The sequence below is a fragment of the Terrapene carolina genome, unplaced genomic scaffold, assembly GCF_002925995.2.
Source record: "Terrapene carolina triunguis isolate 2854851 unplaced genomic scaffold, T_m_triunguis-2.0 Scaffold32862, whole genome shotgun sequence".
NCBI lineage: Eukaryota > Metazoa > Chordata > Testudines > Emydidae > Terrapene > Terrapene triunguis.
Genome location: NW_020697213.1, coordinates 2,078,813 through 2,101,903, shown reverse-complemented (window position 1 = coordinate 2,101,903; position 23,091 = coordinate 2,078,813). Strand labels below are relative to the sequence as shown.

At 50.4% G+C, this 23,091-nt stretch overlaps 1 protein-coding gene across 1 annotated transcript in view; it reads right to left on the bottom strand.

The window, feature by feature from the left end:
- The window catches only part of LOC112124831 (centrosome-associated protein CEP250-like), a 138,479-nt gene that overhangs the window by 88,273 nt on the left and 27,115 nt on the right, over window positions 1-23,091 (bottom strand). The window contains exon 3 of the mRNA XM_029914170.1: window positions 16,524-16,670. Coding sequence (XP_029770030.1) covers window positions 16,524-16,670 — 147 coding nt within the window. The remainder of the gene's footprint in view (window positions 1-16,523; window positions 16,671-23,091) is intronic.

The window sequence follows — 23,091 nt, the reverse complement described above, 5'->3', positions numbered from 1 at the left end:
CCACCTCTGTGAACAGCCAGAATCGGAGAAGACTTGCGACATGGGGGGCAATGTGGAAAAGGCAGTTCCTGGGACAGATGCCAGGCTGGCAGGCCCCTAGAAACATACAGGATTTCCTTTTATTTTGACTGTAACTAAGCCAAGGCTCCGCATCTAGATGATCTTGAGCTGGGTTAAGTACTAGATATGTTCTGCAAGCTAGTTCTTTTAATATGGTTTTCAGTCTTTTCTGAATCCCAAGACCAAATCCAGCCAGTGGGGTGACTTGTACAGAGTGCCCCAAAGAGAGAAACCACCCCTAGAAGGGAGGGGTTCTGACGTCTCACCCTATTCAAAGGCCTTGATCAGAAGGGCATCGAAGAGGGGACCCTCTCTCGGACCACTTGTTGCGCACAAGGAAGTGGTTCTGACAAACACAAGGCAGGTGGCGATCAGCCTTTCCAGACGACTGTCCCCCTTTCAGGAGTTGGATTTGTCTTGTGTACCCCCAGTTTCACCTCATTTAAAAACTGTTGGCTTACAAAATCAGGCATAAAAATACAAAAGTGTCCCAGCACGCTGCTACTGAAAAGTGGCGGACTGTCTCATTGTTACTACATACCGATAAAATAAATCCATTGGGCTATAAATATTGTACTTGCATTGCCGTGTGATTCTGAGCCTTGTCTGCAGCCCAGGCCCTGCCGCCTGGGGCTGAAGCATGTAACTTAGCTTTGCAGGGGGCCCCAGGCAATTGCTCTGTTTGCCACCTCCTGATGCCAGCCCACCATTTGTGACCCCCTAAACCCATCCCATGACCACCCGTGGGGCTGCAAACCCCAGGTCGAGAAACACTCATCTAGATGAGTGGAGTACCCCCGGAAGACCTCTGAGTACCCCCAGGGGTACATGTACCCCTGGTTGAGAACCACTGCCACAGAGGACACACAGATTTAGCGGGCGCAGGCACCAGCCTCATCATGCGTCCAGCAAAGTCAGGCCTGGTCCACCAGACTGTGGCGTTGTTCCTACTCTGTCCTTTCTTGAACGTCACAGGCCTAACGAACATCCTGCGGTTTTCTGGAGGCCTGGCCAAATACCAGCCGTGATTAGAGGCCTGGAGAGAGAATGAACAGACTGGAGTTTTTACCCAAGGTGGAAGAGGAACGGGAAAGGGGATATATTTGAGGGATACATAATAAAGAAGGCTGTAGAGGAAGTAGCACATACACCTCTCTCATAAGACTAGGACAAGGGGACTGTCCACAACACTCAAAGGATCACACTGAACATTGAAAAAAGAATTACTTACGAACACAACACAAACGACCCATGGAACTCACCCCCACCTGATATCATTGAGGCCGAGAGCCTAGCAGGACTCTAAAAAGGAGAGGACATTTGGATGGATGATGGGACTAGCCAGTGTCACATGAAAGAGTTAAACTGCCCCTGGGACTCCTGCTTCAGGGCATCTGAAGGAACATGGAGATGGAGCATCTCCCTCAGCAGGACCTGTCCTGTGCCTTGAGGCTCTTTCCTCCTGCTGCACTGAGGCGTGAGGGGTTCAGCCGTGTTCAGACCAAGTCTCCTCTGAGGGTTAAGGGAGCCTGCATGGGAGAGGACTAGCTGCCTTTTGTGGCAGGCAGGGTGGAGTCTGGTAACAGAAAGTACCGCAGATTCCCTATTCCGGGGAGGCGGGGCACATTTCAGCTACAGCTCCCAACAAGCTAGCCTCACGGAGGTCAGGTTAGGGTGCACCAGCCGGGGCACTGAGTTTTATCTCCCAGTCTTTCCCTGCTGTGCGTATCCTACTCCTTTGGCGATAGGGTGACCAGACAGCAAGTGTGAAAAATCAGGACAGGGGTGGGGGGTAATAGGCGCCTATATAAGAAAAAGTCCCAAAAAACAGGACTGTCCCTATAAAAACGGGACATCTGGTCACCCTATTTGGCGAGCAGAATAATGCACCTGTGGCCTCACATGTGGACTGTGCGAGGAGAGGGGTTACCACAGCTGCTCTCCCTTACCAGAGTCTGTCACACGGGGCCCCAGGGCAGGGGGTGCAGGTACCATTTGGGTCAGAGTGTCTCCTGCAGCACTGCTGGCCTGGGACAGCCTGCCCCCTCCTGCCAGCCAGGCACAGGAACAGTCACCTGCTGCCCACCTTCCCCCCAGAAACAGGAATCCATTTGCTTGCTGCAGGAGAGTCGGTGGCATGTTTAGGGCGAACATTCCCCCCACTCCCCTTCCTCTCTCATTTAAGTGGAATCAATTGTGCCATTTCTGCTTTGCTTTTCAAAAGCAATTACTTTCATGTCATTTCTACAGACATTCACAGAGAGCGAGCGAGCGAGGGCTTGATTATCCATCCCTACCCTCGTCCTGTGGCTTCCGCAGCGGCGGCGAAGTATTAAATTAAACGAGGTGTCTATGGAGCTGCGATGGTTTCAGGTCAGAGACGCTATGGAAAGCTGTATGCTGCTCTGCTCCTGTATATGTAAATGGATATATTAAAACCACTGATGTCAACTTGCAACACTCATCTCCTCTGCTCTCGGGTGATCAAAGCTGATTGCTGAGGCAATTACGGCAAAGGGAAGGAAAATCACGGCCTCCTGCTCATCCCTGAGCTGCTGGAGTTTAATTGCTTAGTGTAGCTGAAGCTGCAGCTCCTTCTCTCTTGTGCGCACGCACACACACGTGCGAGCATTTCACACAAGGAAATACACACAGGAATGCTCAGTTTTGGTGAAGCAAGGACAACGAGAAGCACCCCAAACACACAGAGACCACAACATGAAAAATAACCATGTTTTAAAATGAATAAGCCACTACAGCAGGCAAGCAACCAGAGCAGCAATGGAGGGGAAAAAACACAGCCACAAAATACAAGCTCACAGCAGCAGCCTCTCTCATGCTCTACCCCTTGGACCCAGAGTCACCGTAACATAGAGCCCTTTCATAAACAGTAGTAAGTGGGGTTTTTACCCACGAAAGCTTATGCCCAAATAAATCTGTTAGTCTTTAAGGTGCCACCGGACTCCTTGTTGTTTTTGTGGATACAGATTAACACGGCTCCCCCTGATACTGGCCTCCCCAAACCATGTGAAGTAGGTCAGAGCCATTACCAAAGGAGAAGCGTGAGGCACTGTCAGTGTCCTACCCCTGTGAGTCCCGACTCCCTGACCTGCTATCGAAGCGCTAGATCACATTTACACTTGCTTCAGCAAAGGCTGCAGCTCAGCCCGTGCTGAGGACAGTTTAACTGCAAGCAGAGGGCAAACCATGTTCAGCACCACTTCAGAAACGGCGCTTAAAGCTCAGCCACTCAGCTGCAGCAGCGCTTCCACCCAGGGTCACCTAGGGTTTGTCTACACTGCAATGCACGGCGTGACTGCAGCACAGGCAGACAGACCTGCGCTAGCTTTGACCGAGGGCAGCATGGGCTGCGCAAGTCTATCCGCTTGTGTAACCCAGGCCTGCTCGGTGCGGCGCTGTCCCCCTCTAGTGGCACCTCGACCATCTAGAGATTGGTGAGAGACATGTGGCTTTTAGTTCAAGCAGTAGAGGCTCATATACTGAGGCTAGGTCTACACTACCCGCCTGAATCGGGGGGTAGAAATCGCTCTCTCGGGGATCGAATTATCGCGTCTCGTCGGGACGCGACAATCGATCCCCGAACCGACGCTCTTACTCCACCAGCGGACGTGGGAGTAAGTGCCGTCGACGGGGAGCCGCGGAGGTCGATTTTGCCGCCGTCCTCACAGCGGGGTAAGTCGGCTCGGATACGTCGAATTCAGCTACGCTATTCGCATAGCTGAATTTGCGCATCTTAAATCGACCCCCCCCCCTGTAGTGAAGACCTGCCCTAAGCTTCAGAGGTCCCAGGTTCGATCCTGCCCGCCACCAACCAGGGTTTGTCGGTGTTACACTTGAACGGCTAGCCCACGCTGCCGCGGCTTCAAAGCTACTGTTATTTGAGCTAGCTAGCTCAAAGTTGGCTTGAGTATGTCTGTACATGCTGCACTGACACCTCTGATTGCAGTGTAGACATACTGAGTGACGACCAGGCCTTAGGACTTGTCTACAGCATGGACTCCAGGGGTGTGAACTGCAGAAAACACAAAGTGGTGTGCTCTCACTGCCCCATGTGGACACTGCTGGTGTGAAATAAAAGGCATTTCGTTTGCATTAATATAATCCTAGTTCATGCCATTAGCATGAGCACAACACTGTGGTGCGCTCTGCAGTTCACACCACTATAGTCCACACTGTGGTGCCACAGAAATTTAGTCTAAGGGCTTGTCCACCCAGGGAAGTTAGTGCCCAGGGAGCGAGGGTGTGAACTTAAAGCAAGCTGGCTCCTCCGCCGTAACTCCCTGAGGGGATACTCACCCAACGCACTCAGGTGGTTTAGCTCAGTATTCGGCCCAAGTGCCCTAAGCTAATGTGCACAAAGGCACTTGTGCAGTAAGAGTCCACACGGAGCTACTGCGTAGGAGTGAGTGTGCACCAGCTGCTGCTGGCTTTTCCCTGTGTAGAGAGGTCCTAAGGCTCCTGGAACCCACTTCACATGCTGTTAATTCAAACTACAGACATCAGTTAAGAAGTATAAAAAACTGAGGACAAGAATCCAGTGCCCAGTTAAACTCTGCACACAGACACAGTGGCTGGCGCACGCACACACACACAGGCTGACAGGCGTGTAGACTGTCTTTTAAATCCTCCTCTCTAAATGCTTTGTTCCTACTGCTAAAATAATCCGTGCTGTGGTTTAAGCAGGCTGGCTGGCCCCTGTCCCCCCACTGCTCCCAGACTCCCGAAGGGAAGGACCGCAGGTGTCAGCCCCAAGTGGGACATGGTGGATAAGCCTGGTGGAATCACTGGGTGCGTGCAAGAAAGGCATGATTCCACCCCAGCAGATATAAAGGCCCGAGGCCCGACACTGGAGGAGGCACATACAGAGAGACAGGGGAGGGTAAGTGGGGGCAGAGGTGTGGCTCGCCCTGTATCATACAAACAATGGCATCAATATTTAGAAGAGGCGTTACCTGGATGTGTTCCTCCCTGGGGGGCTCATTTTCCCAGGGTAGACATGCTCAGAATCTAAAAGGTTACAGCTTCGATGGTGGGGATCAAACCAAAGGGCCTTCTACATCGTGAGGCAATTCTTTCTGAGACGGAGCGTAGGGCCAGGGAGCCTGACGCTTCTGTCAGTTACTTGGGGGTTCATCGCAGTAACTCCTGGACGAGAATGAAGCTGCACCCATGGGAGGCAAATCGGGCCCTACGCGTTTATGTTCTGCTTCATTCTGTGATTTTCTCCAATACATTTTGCGCTATTTCAATTCCTGCACTGAGCTGGGCGACGGTCAGGGAGGACAGGCCCTGCCAGGAGCCTGGCGCGGAAGGAAAATGGAGATGATAGGCAGAGCAGAGGGCGAGGAGTCACCACCCCTTCCTCCAAAGCTACTCGGTAGAAGCTGGCTGTGGTGAGGGTAGATGCCGCGACTGCCGCTGTAATGGATCAGAAGCCAGCAGTCAAGCCCAGCACAGAGTATTTGCAAAATAATAAATGGGGGATCTTTTCGTTTCCCTGCTGGTTTTGAGCCACGGCCAGGGGAGCTGGAATGTCCTTTTCCTTGCCGGTTCGGGCGGAGATTCTGCCACCGCTCTGTGACTCTAGCTGGCGTGAGACTCCCTCTAAAGCCTGGGGCTGGCCCCCCTGGAGGAGCATGCCCTTCTTTAGTGTCAGACACGCACAGAGCCCTGCCTGCTGCACTTGGTGGCTTTGCCAGGCTCGTGCCACACCTCCTGCTGGAGCTGGATTTGCAGCCAAAGGACGTGATTCTCTCTTCCAGGCTGCCTGTCTCTTTTCATTTAGCTCAGAGCCCCTCCCCCACTGCTGCTGCTGCGGCTGCTTTATTCAATTCAACACTTGAGGGAACTGCAGATGAAATGGCTGAATCTAAATTGCCGGGGATAGAGCTATTCCCTCCCTGACCTGCCCAGCCAAAGTCCTCGTGCACACGGCCTCTCACACAGCCCCTGGCACCGAAGCAGCACTACTAGGCACACCAAGAAGATCCCAAAGGCCCCATTATTTGCTTCTCACAGCAGCCCCCACTTGCCTAGCCAGGTAAATGAGCAGGTGTGTGCCCGAATGGGGGAGCGTGCCAGTGGAGAGAGGGCATGGATATCCCTCTGGAGCAGCACAAGGTGCGACAGCCTGTGTTACAGAAAGACCAGCAGGGCCCTGATTCTGCTCACAGGAGCATGCCTGAGACCCCTGACAAGGGCAGAGACAAGGGGTGTCATCTCTTTTATTGGACCAAGTGCTGCTGGCGAGATATTCCCTCCCCCCCTCCCTGGCCTCCCAACTCCAGCACACAAACAATTCACACTCAGAAATGGGCAGGCACAACCAGGGCCCCCCCAGTGCTGGGCACAATTGGCAAGGCTGGAAATCCAGCCCACATTGTGTGTGCGGGGTGGGGGGGGAGCCCCACTGCACTCCTCCCACCTCCTGGGCAGTGAGGGGCAGGGAAGGGTCCCACTGGCTCCATTCCCTGGCAAGGCACAAGACAAAGCTCTTCTATGTACTCAAGCCCTTCCCGAGGAGCAAGTCCTGCCTTCTCCTCGGTGCTTGCAGGGCTCGGCGGCAGAAGCAAGGGGGGGCATTTCCAATCCAATTTGCACTTGTGCTGTTTTTAAACCTATAAATGCACCAGAGCATGCGGGGAAAGGCAGGTTTTCAGAACCAGCAGGAAGCTTCTTTGCCATGCACCCGCCACACCAAGGAGATGGCACATGCACAAGCCCCATGGGCAGAGAACTAAACAGGGTCCTCCGGACTGTGCTGCTGTCAGCTTTCCCTTCCGCCCACTGCCATGGGCCCGTTTCCCCACTCAGATCCGCACTCTGTCCCCTTTGGGGTCAGAGTCTGGAAATTACACACTGGGACCTGGCTGTAGCCTGAAGTGCCAGGCAATTTCTGAGAGTGGAAAACCATTGCCATAAAGAGAAAGGGGAGCTTTGGAAATTCAAATGGTCTCCTGCTCCTGTCACCGAAGAGTAATGACTTGGACTCTGGGCTGCACAGACAAATATGTTGTGTGACTGCACCCTCAGCCTGCACAGCTGCCTTCCCCACAGGTTTCATTCCCACCCTCGGCAGCAACGAGTGACTCAGGGTGGGGAGGGGGAGCTGGAGTCAAATTCTTTGTTAGGGAAAATGTGCAAGCCCCTCTCTTTCCATTTGAATGGCATTTCATTCTGTCCAGTTCAATGTTTGCTGATCGGTTCTGCCGTCTGGAAAAGCTTTGATTAAACCTCCTAATTTTCAGCGAAGCTTTTCCTTTCTGCAGGGCAAGCCCCTGACCTGAGAACATAGGAAAGTGGTCAAAAGGAGTAACAAGGCAAGGAGAAGGGAGGTGCAGGGCCTGGGAGACAGAGGAATTAACTAGAGAAGTCACTGTGCAGTTGTCTGGCAGCCGTCCTGCCAAATATTTACCCCCCTCAGCAAAAGGTTACCGAGCCTCCTCCAGTGCCTGCCCACCTGTCCGTCACCAGGCTGCTGGCCCAGAGGCCACAGCTACTCAACATTTGTTTTGAGGGCCCGGCCCTGAATCAGCTCCTTGGCACCAGAGTGCAGCTAGGGCTGGCAAAGCAGGAGCTTCTATTTCCTTACAGGTTTCAGAGTAGCAGCCGTGTTAGTCTGTATCCGCAAAAAGAACAGGAGTACTTGTGGCACCTTAGAGACTAACAAATTTATTAGAGCATAAGCTTTCGTGGGCTACAACCGAAGAAGTGGGTTGTAGCCCACGAAAGCTTATGCTCTAATAAATTTGTTAGTCTCTAAGGTGCCACAAGTACTCCTGTTCTATTTCCTTACAGGCAAGGAGAGATTGTAAGACCCTGGAATGCAGTGTGTGTTACACCTAGTCTGTAAGGATCACAACAGCAGATTCCACCGCCGTCCTTCTAATCTCATTAATGCGCTGAACAGCAGCAATGACTTACTCCAGATTGATATCATGTAACCACGAGCAGAACCTGGCTCAACTCACAGTTCTCTTTCCTCTTAGGAGACACTGGGCCCCAGGACTGCTTCCCTGGGGCCTGGGTAACTCAGACAGTTACTGCCGTCTTCCTTAAGCCAGGAGTCCCCAGCTCTCCTCCCAGAGCAGGGTGTCCTTTAGCCTGCTCTAGGTCTTAGCCAGCTTCTCCCTCTGCTAGCCCCACTTCATCCTCAGGCTCAGAGGGTTTAACAATCTTCTCCTCCTGGTGTCTGCTATGTTATGTCGGAGCAGGCAGTTTATATGCTTTAAGCTTCGTAAAACTGGCCTTTTGAAAGTTCCAGGTATACATATTACTGGTTGGTGCCATGTTCTGTTTGCACAACGTATATGATATAGCTGGAATGTATGACATCCTGCACCAATGTGTCTGCTATCACCCTCCAATGGTGGGAGAATTTTGCTAGGCATCTCCCAAAGTGGATCTCAGAATCAGGCAGATGGATTGATATTGGTTCACAGCTTTCGAGTGTTTAGTCACAACAGTTCTTGGTCAGGAGGTGAGGTTGTGTAGTTATGGTTGAAGTGGAAGGTGCAGGGTTATCTTGGCCTTTGTGTTTTCTGCCATTTGTGAGGTGGATTGTAAAAGCATTGGCGATAGAAGGGTTGCAGTAAGGCGTCAGTTTGTAGGGTTGTTTGTGGTATTTTCTCTTCTATCCCAGTGTATACCCAAGGAGCGGAGGGCTGTCCTGCAGTCTTTCAACAAGTGCAAAGACTCGTCTGTCTTTTCATTGAAAAGATGAGCCTCCAAGGGTGTTCTGGACCTCCCTGGGAAACCTGCCAAGTGCAGCCAGAGTCCCGCAGCACCACAGTGGCTGTTGCCCTGGATCTTGCTGCCATATCAGCCATATCAACTGCAGCTTGTAATGAGGTTCTGGGCACTAGTTTAAGAACAGAAGAACGGCCAGACGGGGTCAGACCAAAGGTCCATCCAGCCCAGTCTCCTGTTTTCCGACAGTGGCCAATGCCAGGTGCCCCAGAGGGAGTGAACAGAACAGGGAATCATCAAGTGATCCAGCCCCTGTCATCCACTCCCAGCTCCTGGCAAACAGAGGCTGGGAACACCACCCCTGCCCATCCTGGCTAATAGACATTGATGGACCCATCCTCTATGCATTTATCTAGTTCTTTTTTGACCCCTGTTATAGTCTTGGCCTTCACAACATCCTCTGGCAAAGAGTTCCAAATGGTGACTGTGCGTTGTGTGTGAAGAAATACTTCCTTTTATTTTAAACCTGCTGCCTATTAATTTTATTTGGTGACCCCTAGTTCTTGTGTTATGAGAAGGAGTAAATATCACTTCCTTATTTACTTTCTCCACACCAGTCATGATTTTTAAGACCTCGATCATATCACCCCTTAGTCATCTCTTTTCCAAGCTGAGAAGGATGGGAGATAGACTTCTCTCAGACGTTTCAATTCTCACTGGTATTAGAATCTCCCTATGAGTATCAGTTCTGCTAACAAGGGAGATTGTGGGTCCATGAGGATGAAAACATACCACTCTGGAGGATAAGTCAGCCGCCCCTTCAGAGGTTGTCTACCGCCAGAGTAGGTGTGGATGGTGGCTCCTTATGGGGCTGTGACAGTACTGTCAGTGCATGAATTTCTGACCTGCTGGTTTTCGAGGGTCCCAGCGGTTCCTGGTCCTTCAGGTCCCAGAGTTTCATTTTAGTTGGTACCACAGTCAGCAAAGTTGATACTGAGGCTAATACAGAAGAAGCCTTGCTCCTGTGTGCTTTCTGATCATGTCCATAAGCCTTGGGGGGCCTACGTCCTTGTGGCTTAGGCATGAAGGCTCACCCGATCTGGACTGGGTCCGGGAGGGATCTCTCCCCTTAGAGGGTCTAGAGGGGATCTGCTTGTGTGTTTGTGAGAGCACCCTTTACTCTCACGAGAGGGCCCAGATAAAGGGTCTTTCCCTCTTCTCCTTTTCACTCTGAAGTCCAGCATAGTATGAGGTGGCACGCACCTTGATGACTCTGGCTGATGTAGAAGGGGGTCTCCCTGGTCTGGGTCTGACTGGGGACTCACTGGGTGCTCCATTCTGAAGCTGGAGTTCTTGCATCTGTCAGATTTGGCGGGAAGAAGAGCAGCGGATTCCACACTTAGCAAAGCTATGAGCTTCTCCAAGGCAGTAGAGGCAGCGCTGGTGGTCATCACTGACTGAGAAAGAGCGGGGTCAGGAGATGCAGGTTTTGAAGCCCTGTATCCAGGGCACAGTCTAAGTCCTGTACTGGGAGGGTTTCCAGGGGTGGGGATTCTAACACTAACTGGGGAACTATCAAAACACTAATTAACAACAACAAATAAGAATAAAATATAACTGAGTATTTGTAGGAAGAAGAGAAAGGATCAGCTCCAGACACTGGAGGTTCCGACTCAGGCCATGCTATGCTAAGAAGGAACTGAGGAGGTGGTCAGTCCGCCCCACCCCTTATAGCCTCAGTGAGGAGCATGAGAAGAGTGCGCGTGGACCAGTGGACAAGACTAACCAATTGCAAGAACTCTCCAGTCTCAGGCACATGGAGCAGATACTGCCCACAGGGACCAGCACTCAAAACTGCCCTTCCTAGAATTAGCAGCCTCTGCACAAGGGACTATATGTTATGAGCCATGCGGTGGCCATAACCTTAGAAGCAACATGTTTGCACTAGGGCTGTCAAGCGATTAAAAAAATTAATCGCAATTAAATCACACCGTTAAACAATAATAGAATACCATTTATTTAAATATTTTGGCTGTTTTCTACATTTTCAAATACATTGATTTCAATTACAGCACACAAAGTGTACAGTGCTCACTTTATATTGTTTTTATTACAAATATTTGCAATATAAAAACAAAAGAAATAGTATCTTTCAATTCACCTAATAGAAGTACTGTAGTGCAATCTCTTTATCATTAACATTGAACTTACAAATGTAGAATTATGGCAAAAAAAATACTACATTCAAAAATAAAACAATGTAAAACTTTAGAGCCTGCAAGTCCACTCAGTCCTACTTCTTGTTCAGCCAATCGCTCAGACGAACAAGTTTGTTTACATTTGCAGGAGATAAAGCTGCCGGCTTCTTGTTTACAATGTCACCTGACAGTGAGAACAGGCGTTCACATGGCACTTTTGTAGCTGGCATTGCAAGGTGTTTGTGCGCCAGATATGGTAAACATTCGTATACCCCTTCATGCTTTGGCCACCATGCCAGAGGACATGCTTCCATGCTGATGACACTCGTTAAAAAAAAGTGTGTTAACTAAATTTGTGACTGAACTCTTTGGGGGAGAAGTGCATGTCTCCTGCTCAATTTTACCCACATTCTGCCAGATATTTCATGTTCTAGCAGTCTCGGATGATGACCCAGCACGTTGTTCGTTTTAAGAACACTTTGACTGCAGATTTCACAAAACGCAAAGAAGGGACCAATGTGAGATTTCTAAAGATAGCTACAGCACTCGACCCAAGGTTTAAGAATCTGAAGTGCCGTCCAAAATCTGAGAGGGACGAGGTGTGGAGCATGGTTTCAGAAGTCTTAAAAGAACAACACTCTGATGTGGAAACTACAGAACCCGAACCATCAAAAAAGAAAATCAACCTTCTGCTGGTGGCATCTGTCAAGGCTGAATCCCCACTCTGGCACTTTGAGTGCAGAAGGTGGGGCCCGCAAGGATTCCAAAAATTAATACTGGCCACTCCAAGCTTGTATTAAACTCCCAAGGTTACAGCTTGTCTCTGACCTTGGCTTGGTAAACACTGCCATCGCACAAATGCAAAAAACCCCCTTGGACCCAGCAAGGAGCACTTGGCAATTCCTCCCTCTGGGGTACCCTCAAGACCTTTCACACACCCCTCCCGGGGAAGAGCTGAGAAAGAAAACAAAGGAAATTAGCTGTTGCCTCCAGCTAATCAAACAGCATATGCACAAACCTCTTAGGACACCAAAAATCCAATCCTGTTCTTAAAAATTTTTTTTTATTAAAAACAAAAATGAAGAAAATACACCTGGAACTTAGGCTTTTACTAGATTTTAAAAAAGAGCAATTCAAAAAAATTAAGCACCCAAAATAGCTTTCTTGGGGGTTCAGCTTAAAGATTACAAGCAAACAAAAGCATCTGGGGTTAGCCAGAGGAGATCCACAAGCCAAAATAAAGAAATAAATCTGATCGCGTCTATCTAAACATTCCCTATCCAAATGATTCCTTCTAGATATGGTAGATAATTTTTCATACCTGGTTCAAAGCTTACACAGCATTCCTGCGTATAGCATTGCTGCTCTGTGTCCCTGCAGCCCAGAGAACAACAGACAAAGAGAAAGTTTCTTTCCCAATTTTAAAAAGTTCTAGCCTTCCCATTGGCTCTTTTGGTCAGGTGCCCACTTTTTTTTTTTTTTTTTTAATCTGGGGGACTTTTTGACCCTTTACAGGTAAAGCAAGTAGAGAACAGCTACCAAGAGGGATTTTACAGTTAACTGGCTGGCTGGGTGTCCATCAAAGGGAGCTACCCCCCACTTTATTTATCACAGCATCTAACTCAGATGATGAAAATGAACATGCTTTGGTCCACACTGCTTTGGATCATTACCGAGCAGAACCCATCATCAGCATGGATGCGTGTCCCCTGGAATGGTGGCTGAAGCATGAAGGGACATATGAATCTTTAGCACATCTTTAGTGCTTTTATTTGACCAAGCTTTCAAGCTACACAGAGCCCTTCTTCAGCCTCAGACCCATAGAAGCTCCATGTGGCTCCAAAGCGCGTCCATCTCACCAACAGAAGTTGGTCCAACAAAAGCTATTACCTCACCCGTTTTGTCTCTCTAACAGATCTGTGATGTACAGACAATCACAGACATAGTTAAGCTGATCGCTCTAGTGACCAGATGCCAGGGGCTCTGTGTCCCACATTTCCCTCTTTCGATTTTCTGATTTTCCCCAAATTCAATAGGGATCTGCCCATTGATAACTAGAACATTTCCTAAAATTTTGGACTTGCGTAGCTTTGGCATTCAAAAGTTATCATTTTCCAGACAGAGAAGCAGAGAAATGCTGTCAAGTTGATGTCAGTCCAAGAGAAATGTTTCTAGTCTGTTGGTTGTGAGGAAACCTATAACAATGTGGGCTGAATATAAATGGAGATAGTATCCTTTTTTGGGGTTTGCAGGCAGCCTGAAACCATACTCCAAAAGATATGAATTGCCTCATTAATATCACTAGCTTGTTCACTGTGAAACCTAATGACAACTTTATTTCAGTACTGATGCTTTCACGAGAAACAGCCAGCTAGTGTGCTTATTCCACACAACCCCAACCATCCCACCTCCAAACCATCTCCACAACTTCCTAGATACCCAAAACCCAACAGACTCCTACCCTGCTCCCCCTGGATAAATCTGTACAATGAACATATATTCAATATAAAATCGATGGCACACTGAGAACAAAATGAAATGAATATAAAAATAGGCACTGCAAGGTGCACAACAACTGTTTAGTTAGGACCGTTTAACAAAGCCAGTCACCATGAATAATATATAGCTTTGAATATCTGCAGGAAGAAGAGAGAGGATCAGCTCCAGACACTGAACTCGGGCCATCCAGCACTAAGAAGGAATAGAAGAGGCAGTCAGTCTGCCCACAAAGCTAGGGCCTCCATCAGATCACTCCAAACATGGACTGGTCTATAAACTACTGATTGTCAGCCTAGGTGGGGCCAGGTACCTTCGGCTCATTAGTGGACATTTAGTGGCTCACATGCATGTCAGGAGTTCCATGAAAGTCCCAGAGCACACATGGCACATGCTTCATAAGCTCTCTTCTCCTGGAGTGGTGGGATGCCCTAAAATCAACATCGTCTAAGTGGCTTGAGCTCAGTGCCAGGAGCTGTGAAGTCCTGAGTTCTAGTTCCACGCCATCGACCCTGACACTTCCAACATGTAACCATGTTCCACAAGATTAGCAGCTCCTTTGTACAAATGAAGAAATGGAGGCTCAGAGAGGATGAGTGACTTGCTCAAGGTCATATAACAATTCAGTACCAAAACTGATGACTGAGTCCTCACCCCAAGCCTAATCCATTACCCTGCATGGTCTCCCATAAAAGTCCTTTCACCTGTTTCTCCCTGTTGTGCCTGTCTAGTAACACTGCTGGGTTGGGTGACTGGTGGGAAACAGGTCATGGGCGTGCTGGTCCAGGGAAGGGGGAAGATGGGCAGTGCAAGTGGCACCTGCAATGATCCAGGGGCAGCAGGGGAAGACAATGGCTGCCACAGAGACATACAAACCATTTTGGCAAATTTCTGAAGTTCCTCTCACTGGCAAATTTAAGTTTTTTGTGATAATATTAGAAACTCAAGGTTAGAGAGCACCAGATGTCTGCAATCTGTGGCACTTGAGGCCCAATACCATACATTAGCTCTAACTTAACTGCCTAAAGCCCAAGGTGACAGAAACTTCACAAAAAACAGAGAGAATAAAAAAACCAAAACCCAACACTGCATTTCCCTCTGATGCAAAGGTGCATTTGTCTTCTCTGTCCTAGAACCCCTTGTGTTGTTGTTTCCTGCTGGTGTTCTTTGGGGGCAGGGGCTCTGGGCATGATTCTCCATGCCTTATGCAGTTGTGTATTCCTGTGCAGAATGGGTGTAAAATACCCCTCTTTTTGTGTAGTCCTTCTGATCTGGTAGTAAAGAGGGGAGACTCAGGCCCAGAGCTGGTCTTTGTTCTGTGAGGTGCTGTGCAGCTCTGTGATTACACCCGAGTAATCATTACTAATAATGACCTGACTTAATAAATATTGTGACAAAGCTCCAAGCCTGTGTTGGTGGGTCCCGCGCTTCCTGGCAGATATAGTGGCCTCAGAAGCTCACTGAGGCCCTCAATATGACCTCCCTTTCCCAGTGAGGTGGCAAAGGTTACAGCTTATTGAGCTACTTTCACCACAGGCCTGTATGGGAGGTGGGAAGGAGGAATACCCACAGTCTCTGTTGCTCCTTAGAGCTCCTTAGGCACAGTTTGGTCTCCTGCCTGGATACAAGTCTGTTTCCCCTTTCAAAGGGATCTCTGTGGATCATGGGAGGGGAGGAAGAAAGGGGGGAACCCGGGCCCGCCCTCTACTCCGGGTTCCAACCCAGGGACCCTAATGATAGCAGCTGTTAGCAGCTTCCCTCCTCGACTGACGCTGCTTTGATTCCCTGGGCCACTTCCCCGTACTCCCCTTTTCCAAGCTTCACCCTTACCTCAGGGTACAGTAATGCTTCCTCTCCTCCAGCGACTTTCACCTGGGCTCCTCGCGAGAGCACTGGAAAGGAGAGCTTTTAAAGCAGTATAAGTGGGACCTTAATTGGTTCCAGCTGTCTCCATTAGCCTAACAGTCTTACCTGACCCTCTGTCAGTTAATTGAGGTCAGGTGCCGGCATTAGCCTAACGACCTTAACTGGCTAAATTGGCGTCAGGTGTCTTGATTGGCCTGGTAGCCCTTGTTTGTCTATCCAGGGAACAGGGCTCTGCTCATTCTGAGGCTGATCTACCTGCCTTCCACTACCCTCTTATATCCTTCTGGCCTGAGTCCGTCACAATATACTGTTATGATATGCTTGCATGCGTACACGCACATCCCTCCTCACCATGACATGTGATCTTAAGGCTCTGAACTCACACTCTGGCCTTTGAGGTCTGTCATTATCAGCTAGTATGGAGCCAAGTCTTTTGAGAAAGGCACTTGATGGAGCTGAAGATTTGCATGACGAGTGGGCGTTCTGATCTGGTCTGCTACCGGGGAGTTGCTGGGGCTGTTGGGGAGTGGATGCTTGGTTAGCAAGTAGTTGATATGTTCGGCTAACGCAGCGGGACACCCAGGGTTTTCAGACACACACCTCTTTTTGTATAACTAAATAAGGATGGGCTGAGCAGCACTGAAACAGTCTAACTTGGTGAGGACCATGGGGAAATTCCCTCTTGCTGCAGGAAACCAGAACGATCAGCATCACTCTCATTGTCTTCCTGGCCACTGCCAAAAGGATCACTACAGAGTGTGCCCAGGCTACTAAGCACAGCAGCCTCCAGTGCCTAGCTGGGGCATTAGCTATGTAGCATGTGTATCGTCTAGGAGGAGCTCAAGCTAGAAGAGATGAGGTGTGTTCTGAAGAGGACAGACACTCTGATCTTCAAAAGTGATGATGCAAAGTTTCAGATCCTATAAATTTCATCTGGAATTATGGATGCTCGGCACCTCTGAAAATGAGAACCTACGTTTCTAGAGAGGGAAGGCCCAAGCTGCAGAATGCTACAGCTCCTGATACTTTATTTGTATGGAGTTAAATTCAAGCCTGCTTCTACAGGGAAAAGACGAAAGCCCAGGTAAAAGAGGTGAGAAAGTGACAGGCGATAGCATGAAGGGAGTTGATTGGGGCCACACTGCAAATAAATGCAACCAAAGACAATGGAGGGCAGAGAAAGCTTTCACTTACGATCTGCCTGAGGGATTGCACTGTGGTCTCCAGCAGGTGCTTCTCCTCCAGTTGATTGACTGCCTCCGAGTCCTTCAGGGAAATTTCATGGTGAAGGTCTGTGATTATCTCCTGCAGCTCCTGAATCTTAGCTTCCTTCTCCAGAACCTAGGAAAGCGAAACAAAGTGAAAGCATAGTGCTCCGGAATAGGCAACGGGGAGGCAAAAGGAGCATTAGTAACAGGTCTGTGTTCTGCAATTCCACAGCCATAGAATTTGCCATGAAATTCCCTGCTGGCTGCAGCATTGTGCTCCAGAATCTCTCATTTAAACAATGTTTCTAGCCCCATGGTTTTGTGGAAACTTTTAAAATGTACATTAAGTGTAAATCAATCCACAATTGAGTCTTGATTCTACAGATAACATGGCCGTGATGTTGTCTGTGAGGACTGCCACACAACAGCCATGTAGGAGACCGCGAAACGCCTGACATGCTAGGCTTACTGCCATCAGTTCTTGTACATTGATGTGCAGAGTTAGTTCGGATGCGGTCCAAAGGCCCAGCATCTGGTGTTCCCCGATATGGGTGCCCCAGCCCAGAGATGATGCGTCTGTGATAAGGTATAGGGAAGGTTGTGGGGCGTGAAATGGTTCCCTTCGCACACCAACGTGTGGCTCAGCCACCAGCTGAGGGAGGACACAACGGACTCCGGAACCGTGACCACCATGTCCAGGCTGTCCCGACCCGGACGATACACCGTTGATACCCAGGCCTGAAGCGGGCGGAGCTGAAGTCTGGCATGCCTGGTTACGTAAGTGCATGACGCCATGTGCCCCAGAAGGCCGAGGCAAGTCAGTACCGTGGAAGTCGGGAAGCTTTGGAGGCTGCGGATGATGTTTGCCATAGTCTGAAAACGAGTGATCGACAGGAGAGTGCTCACTACTGGGTCCTCCAACTCCACTATCTCTTCTGCTGGGAGGTCCATGTTACCTGCCACCCTACGTAAAAGGTCTTGGTGAGCACGTAGGTCTATCGGGGGGTGGGGGGACCCGAGCTCGTTGTCCCCGCCACCGCCTCATCTGGAGAAGATGAGGAAGATGCTACCGGGGCTAATGGATCCTGTGGCGGGTCCAATTACAAGGGGCCCTGATGTTCAGGATCACTTGTACCGGGGTCTGGGGCCTGCCTAGGAGTGGGCGCAGGTGCCTCCATACCCCCCGAGGGGGGAACGACTGATGGTGGCCTCCAGTACTCGGGACTCTGAATGTGCTGAGCAGGAGGCCGCAGGTGGAACCCCTTGGGCTTAGTGGTACGCCCACGGGGTCCAGAAAGACCACTGTGCAGGCTCCTGGCTAGGGTCTTCGGCCTCATCCTGCCAGTGACCCAGGTTGTCCGCTGCTTGGCCCAGTGTGGGATAGGCTGAGCGGGAGGTGCCATCTGACTGGGAAGAGCGTGAGGCGGATTGTGAGGGCCAGGGCAGTGCGGAGCGTGCGTGCATTGACTCCGCTGGGAACGGTGCCGAATGGTGCTGGCCCACAGGAGAGCGGTCTCTACGCGGTGCCGGGGAGCGGTACCGGGATCAAGAATGTTGCCGATGGTCATGCCGGTACTGAGATCCAGACCTGGATCGCGATGAAGACCGTCTGCGGGAGCGGTGCTGGCAGTGGCTTCTCGAGCGGGATCGGCGCTCTGACCGGTGCCGGGAGCGGCGTCGAGAGTCCGAACGGTACCAAGGTCCGGGGCGGTGCCGCGAGGCGGAACGGTACCGGGAGGAAGATCTGGGTCGCGAGTACGACCGGTGCCGTGATAGAGAACGGTGCCGGGACTGCGAGCGGCGCCGGGACCTACTTCTAGATCGGGAGCGGTGCCGAGAGTCCACGCTCGGAGATAGTGAACGTAATAGGGCTGGCTTGCCCCTAGACTGCACCACACGGGTGGGATGCAGTACCGTAGCCTGAGTCGGTGCCGGTTCTGTAAGGACAATGCGGTCCCTCGCCGTCGCAAACGTCTCCTGCGTCGATGGAAGACGGTGCGGGTCGGGGAGCCAGTCCGCACCAGACTCAATGGCCCTTCTGCTGGTGCCGGAGTCAACGGTGTCGATATCGGCGCCTGTATCCTCGGTCGCTCCGGTCCCGGACGCACATCCCAGGTTGGTAAGGGGTGTGCCGGTGCCTGTTGTTGGGAGGCAGCCCCCTCCGGTTTGCGAGGTCTCTTCTGACCTGGGGACAGGGACCGGCGCCGAGGTGCTTGCGGAGGATGCGGTGCTGGCAAAGGCCGGTGCCGTGGGACTCTATCCGCGTCTCCTCGTGGTGCAGTACTGGAAGTCGCCGCCGGAGCACTGCGCACTGAGGCACTCGGTGCCGGAACTTGGCGTGCCGAAGGAGGGTCCGGGCTGAGGGCCGCCTCCATAAGGAGCTGTTTGAGTCTAAAGTCCCACTCCTTTTTGGTTCGAGGCCTGAAAGCCTTACAGATCTTGCACTTTTCGGTCTGCTGAGACTCCCCGAGACACTTTAAACAAGAGTCGTGGGGAATCTCCTGTTGGCATAGGCCTCGAACAGGCTGAGCATGGCTTAAAGCCCGGAGCCTTGGGCATGAGCCCGGGCGGCACGCCGGGAGGAAGGGACCCCTTCCAGCCCGCTAACTTCACTTATAAACTTAAATCTATAACTAACAACTACTGCACTACAATAAATCTATAACTATATAACTACAACAATATCTAAAAGCTAGGGAGAGTGGAGGACAGCTATGCCGTGCTCCACAGTTCCAACGACTGTCACGGGCGGTAAGAAGGAACTGAGGGGGCGCTGGGTCGGCTGGGGAATATATCCAGCGCCATGAAGGCACCACTCCAGGGGGCTCCACAGCCGACCCACCGGGTGTTGCTAGGGTAAAAATTCTCCCACGATCGTGCACGTGGCGTGCACACACCTAATTGGAATCGATATGAGCAAGCACTCGAAGAACGGCGCCTACCTGACAAACAGCAGCAGGGTGAAGGGATCGGTGCTGTGACAAGGAGCGCCCCCCAACCCTGGGCGGGGATTGACATCCGGGAAACCGTCTGGGCGAAGGTGACCTGGGCCACAGCGATCTCTGATGGGAAGTTCGCCGGTATCAGTGGTACGGGGACTGGTGCCTCGACTCCGGTGTCCCATGTCTTGCAGGTGGAGAGCGCGTCGAAGACCCGGGCCTTCTAGTCAGTGACCTAGGATACGGTGCTGGGGTCCAAGGCTGTGGTGACAGTACGGTTACTGAGGGCATTCCACTGCCTACGAGGTGGTCCCATGATCAGCTTGCCCTTAGATGTTGGGGTCTTAGCTGAGTCTGCCGCCTGATGCGGCGCCTGCAGTGCCGGTCGGCTACTTGTTCTTTAGCCCCCGGGGCCGCTTCAGGCAATGAGGGCCCTGGGAGACGCGGGGGTCCCCTGCCACTCCCTGGAGGCAGATCCGTGGCTGGGCTGGGGGGGGGGGTCTGACCTCAGCAGTACCCCTGTGAAGCCTCGGGGCGGGCACATGGCCTGACATCGGTCCTTTGCCCAAAGCCCCTTTCCCTTCCAGTGCTGGGGGGCTCTCTTTTTCCACTTCTTAGGCACCAGTGAGGGGGAATGGTGCTGGACGGAGCCCCGTGCCAGCGGTGCGCTCCGCGCCAAAGTGCTTGGCGTGGGGTCCAAGCGGGAGGACTCAGATGCAGGACAAAGCGCAGCCTCCATGATAATTTAAGGAAATCCCTTAGAGTGGAGTGGGAAGTTGAAGGTTTCGCAGCCAAGCAGAGAGACAGAGAGGGTTTTGGTCACCCAGGAAGAAAAGGGAGATGGGATGAAGCCGAAGCTTTTGGTTCTGGAGACGGCAAACACCTCCTCAGTCTCTCCCTCTTTTGAGCAGGGGTAGTTGTAAAATGGACTTTAACATTTGCCAAGGCGTAAGGGTTTGTATTGCTTATTCTCTAGCCCAGCAAACTACGGCAGCTCCCCGGCATCCCATCCCAATAGTCAACTACAGCACACTCGACATTCTCGCCAGCGGACGCTGCCCCATTGTGGCAAGCAGAAGGGCAATGAGCTGCTCCTTCTGTCAGAAACTCCTTCCTCATCACTCAGACTGGGAGAGGGTGCCGGGCTTCACGCTGCCACAGTCTCTAGTGAAAGCGCAACTGTTCCAGATGGGGGGGGCGGGGGGGAAGGTTTGCACAAGTGACCATACCTGGGGACTCAGAACAGCCCTCTGTATAGCTGTGGTACAGTTGAGGACACTGCACATCTCATAGACTCATAGATTTCAAGGTCAGAAGGGACCATTATGATCATCTAGTCTGACCTCCTGCACAACGCAGGCCACAGAATCTCACCCACCCACTCCTGTAACAAACCCCTAACCTATGTCTGAGTTATTGAAGTCCTCAAATTGTGATTTAAAGACCTCAAGGTGCAGAGAATCCTCCAGCAAGTGACCCTTGTCCCACGGTGCAGAGGAAGGCGAAAACCCCCCAGGGCCTCTGCCAATCTGCCCTGGAGGAAAATTCCTTCCCGACCCCAAATATGGCGATCAGCTAAACCCTAAGCATGTGGACAAGACTCACCAGCCAGCACCCAGGAAAGAATTCTCTGTAGTAACTCAGATCCCACCCCATCTAACATCCCATCACAGACCATTGGGCATATTTACTGCTAATAATCAAAGATCAATTAATTTCCAAAATTAGGCTATCCCATCATACCATCCCCTCCATAAACTTATCAAGCTTAGTCTTGAAGCCAGATATGTCTTTTGCCCCCACTACTCCCCTTGGAAGGCTGTTGCAGAACTTCACTCCTTTAATGGTTAGAAACCTTCATCTAATTTCAAGCTTAAACTTCCTAATGTCCAGTTTATATCCATTTGTTCTTGTGTCCACATTGGTACTAAGCTTAAATAATTCCTTTCCCTCCCTGGTATTTATCCTCTGATATATTTATAAAGAGCAATCATATCTCCCCTCAGCCTTCTTTTGGTTAGGCTAAACAAGCCGAGTTCTTCGAGTCTCCTTTCATAAGACAGGTTTTCCATTCCTCGGATCATCCTAGTAGCCCTTCTCTATACCTGTTCCAGTTTGAATTCATCCTTCTTAAACATAGGAGACCAGAACTGCACACAATATTCCAGATGAGGTCTCACCAGTGCCTTGTATAACGGTACTAACACCTCCTTATCTTTACTGGAATAAAGATCTTTACTGGAATAAAAATACTATCTCCAGTCGTACGGTACAACCCCTGAGTTTACTGATTCATTAAAAATTCTTGCTAATGGACTTGCAATTTCATGTGCCAGTTCCTTTAATATTCTTGGATGAAGATTATCTGGGCCCCCCGATTTAGTCCCATTAAGCTGTTCGAGTCTGACTACTGAATGGCTGCTCATTGTGTGCAGGTCTACCTGCATGACTTTTCAGACTCCACTGTTGAATAGCAAAAGTGTGTGATGTCCACCTAAGCTCTTAAACATACATGAATCAAAAAGGGGAGGGAAAAGTGTTATCTCCCTATTTTATATTTTGAACTTTTTTCCATCTTTATTTTCCCACTTGTGCATTCATTAATAATGGTATATTCAACAATGGTACAGAAAGCACATTAGCACTTGAAGTTTCTGTTAAAGGCATCAGCAACGAAAGAGTTAATGCTGAAATCCTATAATCACATTAGGTTTCAGAGTCAACTATTCATTTCAATGAACGGGGCAGTTTACACTTATGAGAGCTATTGTTTCAGATAATATTTTATTGGTTCAAATGATGAAGATTCTCTTTGCAGTCATAAGCGCCACTTAAACCTTTGTTTCTGGAGCACAATTATTTGTCATTTGCACACCTATATACTAACTACAAAACTTCACACTCATAACATCAGAGGTCTTTGTGCTTAGAAATTGCAACTTCCTACACCCCTCTGTTTGTCTTTTCGAAAACATTTTATACACTAATATACACTATATTTACATATACACTATATGTAAATATATACACATACACTTTATGTATTTATTACATATGCACTAATATTAGTTGGGCCGTCGCGGGATGGCTTACCATTCCTACTGGAATGCTGTGTCCATTCCAAGATCAGCCTCACCGATGATCCCTGTGGCCCCGATCTCCACTCCATTACACCAGTTTCACACTAGAGTCAGAGTTATGCTTGTGTATCAGAGTGGAAAGTCAGTCTGTAACAGGGTTCCACGACCCGTCCCTCTTCCTGGCTCGTTTGCCCTCCTTAATAAGGCTCGGAAAGGCCTCAGGGTTGTGCAACACTCTTGTCTTTATTTACTTGACGTTGTCCCACCACCCGTGTCCATCTATATGCAAGCGTTACAGGTTTGGTTACCCCCCTTACAGGCAGAGTCAGCCTTCAGATAGGAGGCCTCCAGCTCCCTCCCTGACTTACTTCTCCCTGGCTGCCCCCTGCCTTCTGGCTCCCTCCCAGCCTTTATAGCCCTTGGCTTGTCAGGCCAGCAGGTGTTGCCAATCCTCAGGCTGGCATCAGGCCTTTTCCATCAGCCCCAATCTGCTTCCCTTGATTGGAGCTGACCCGGCAGGGGCTAATTAGGTGCT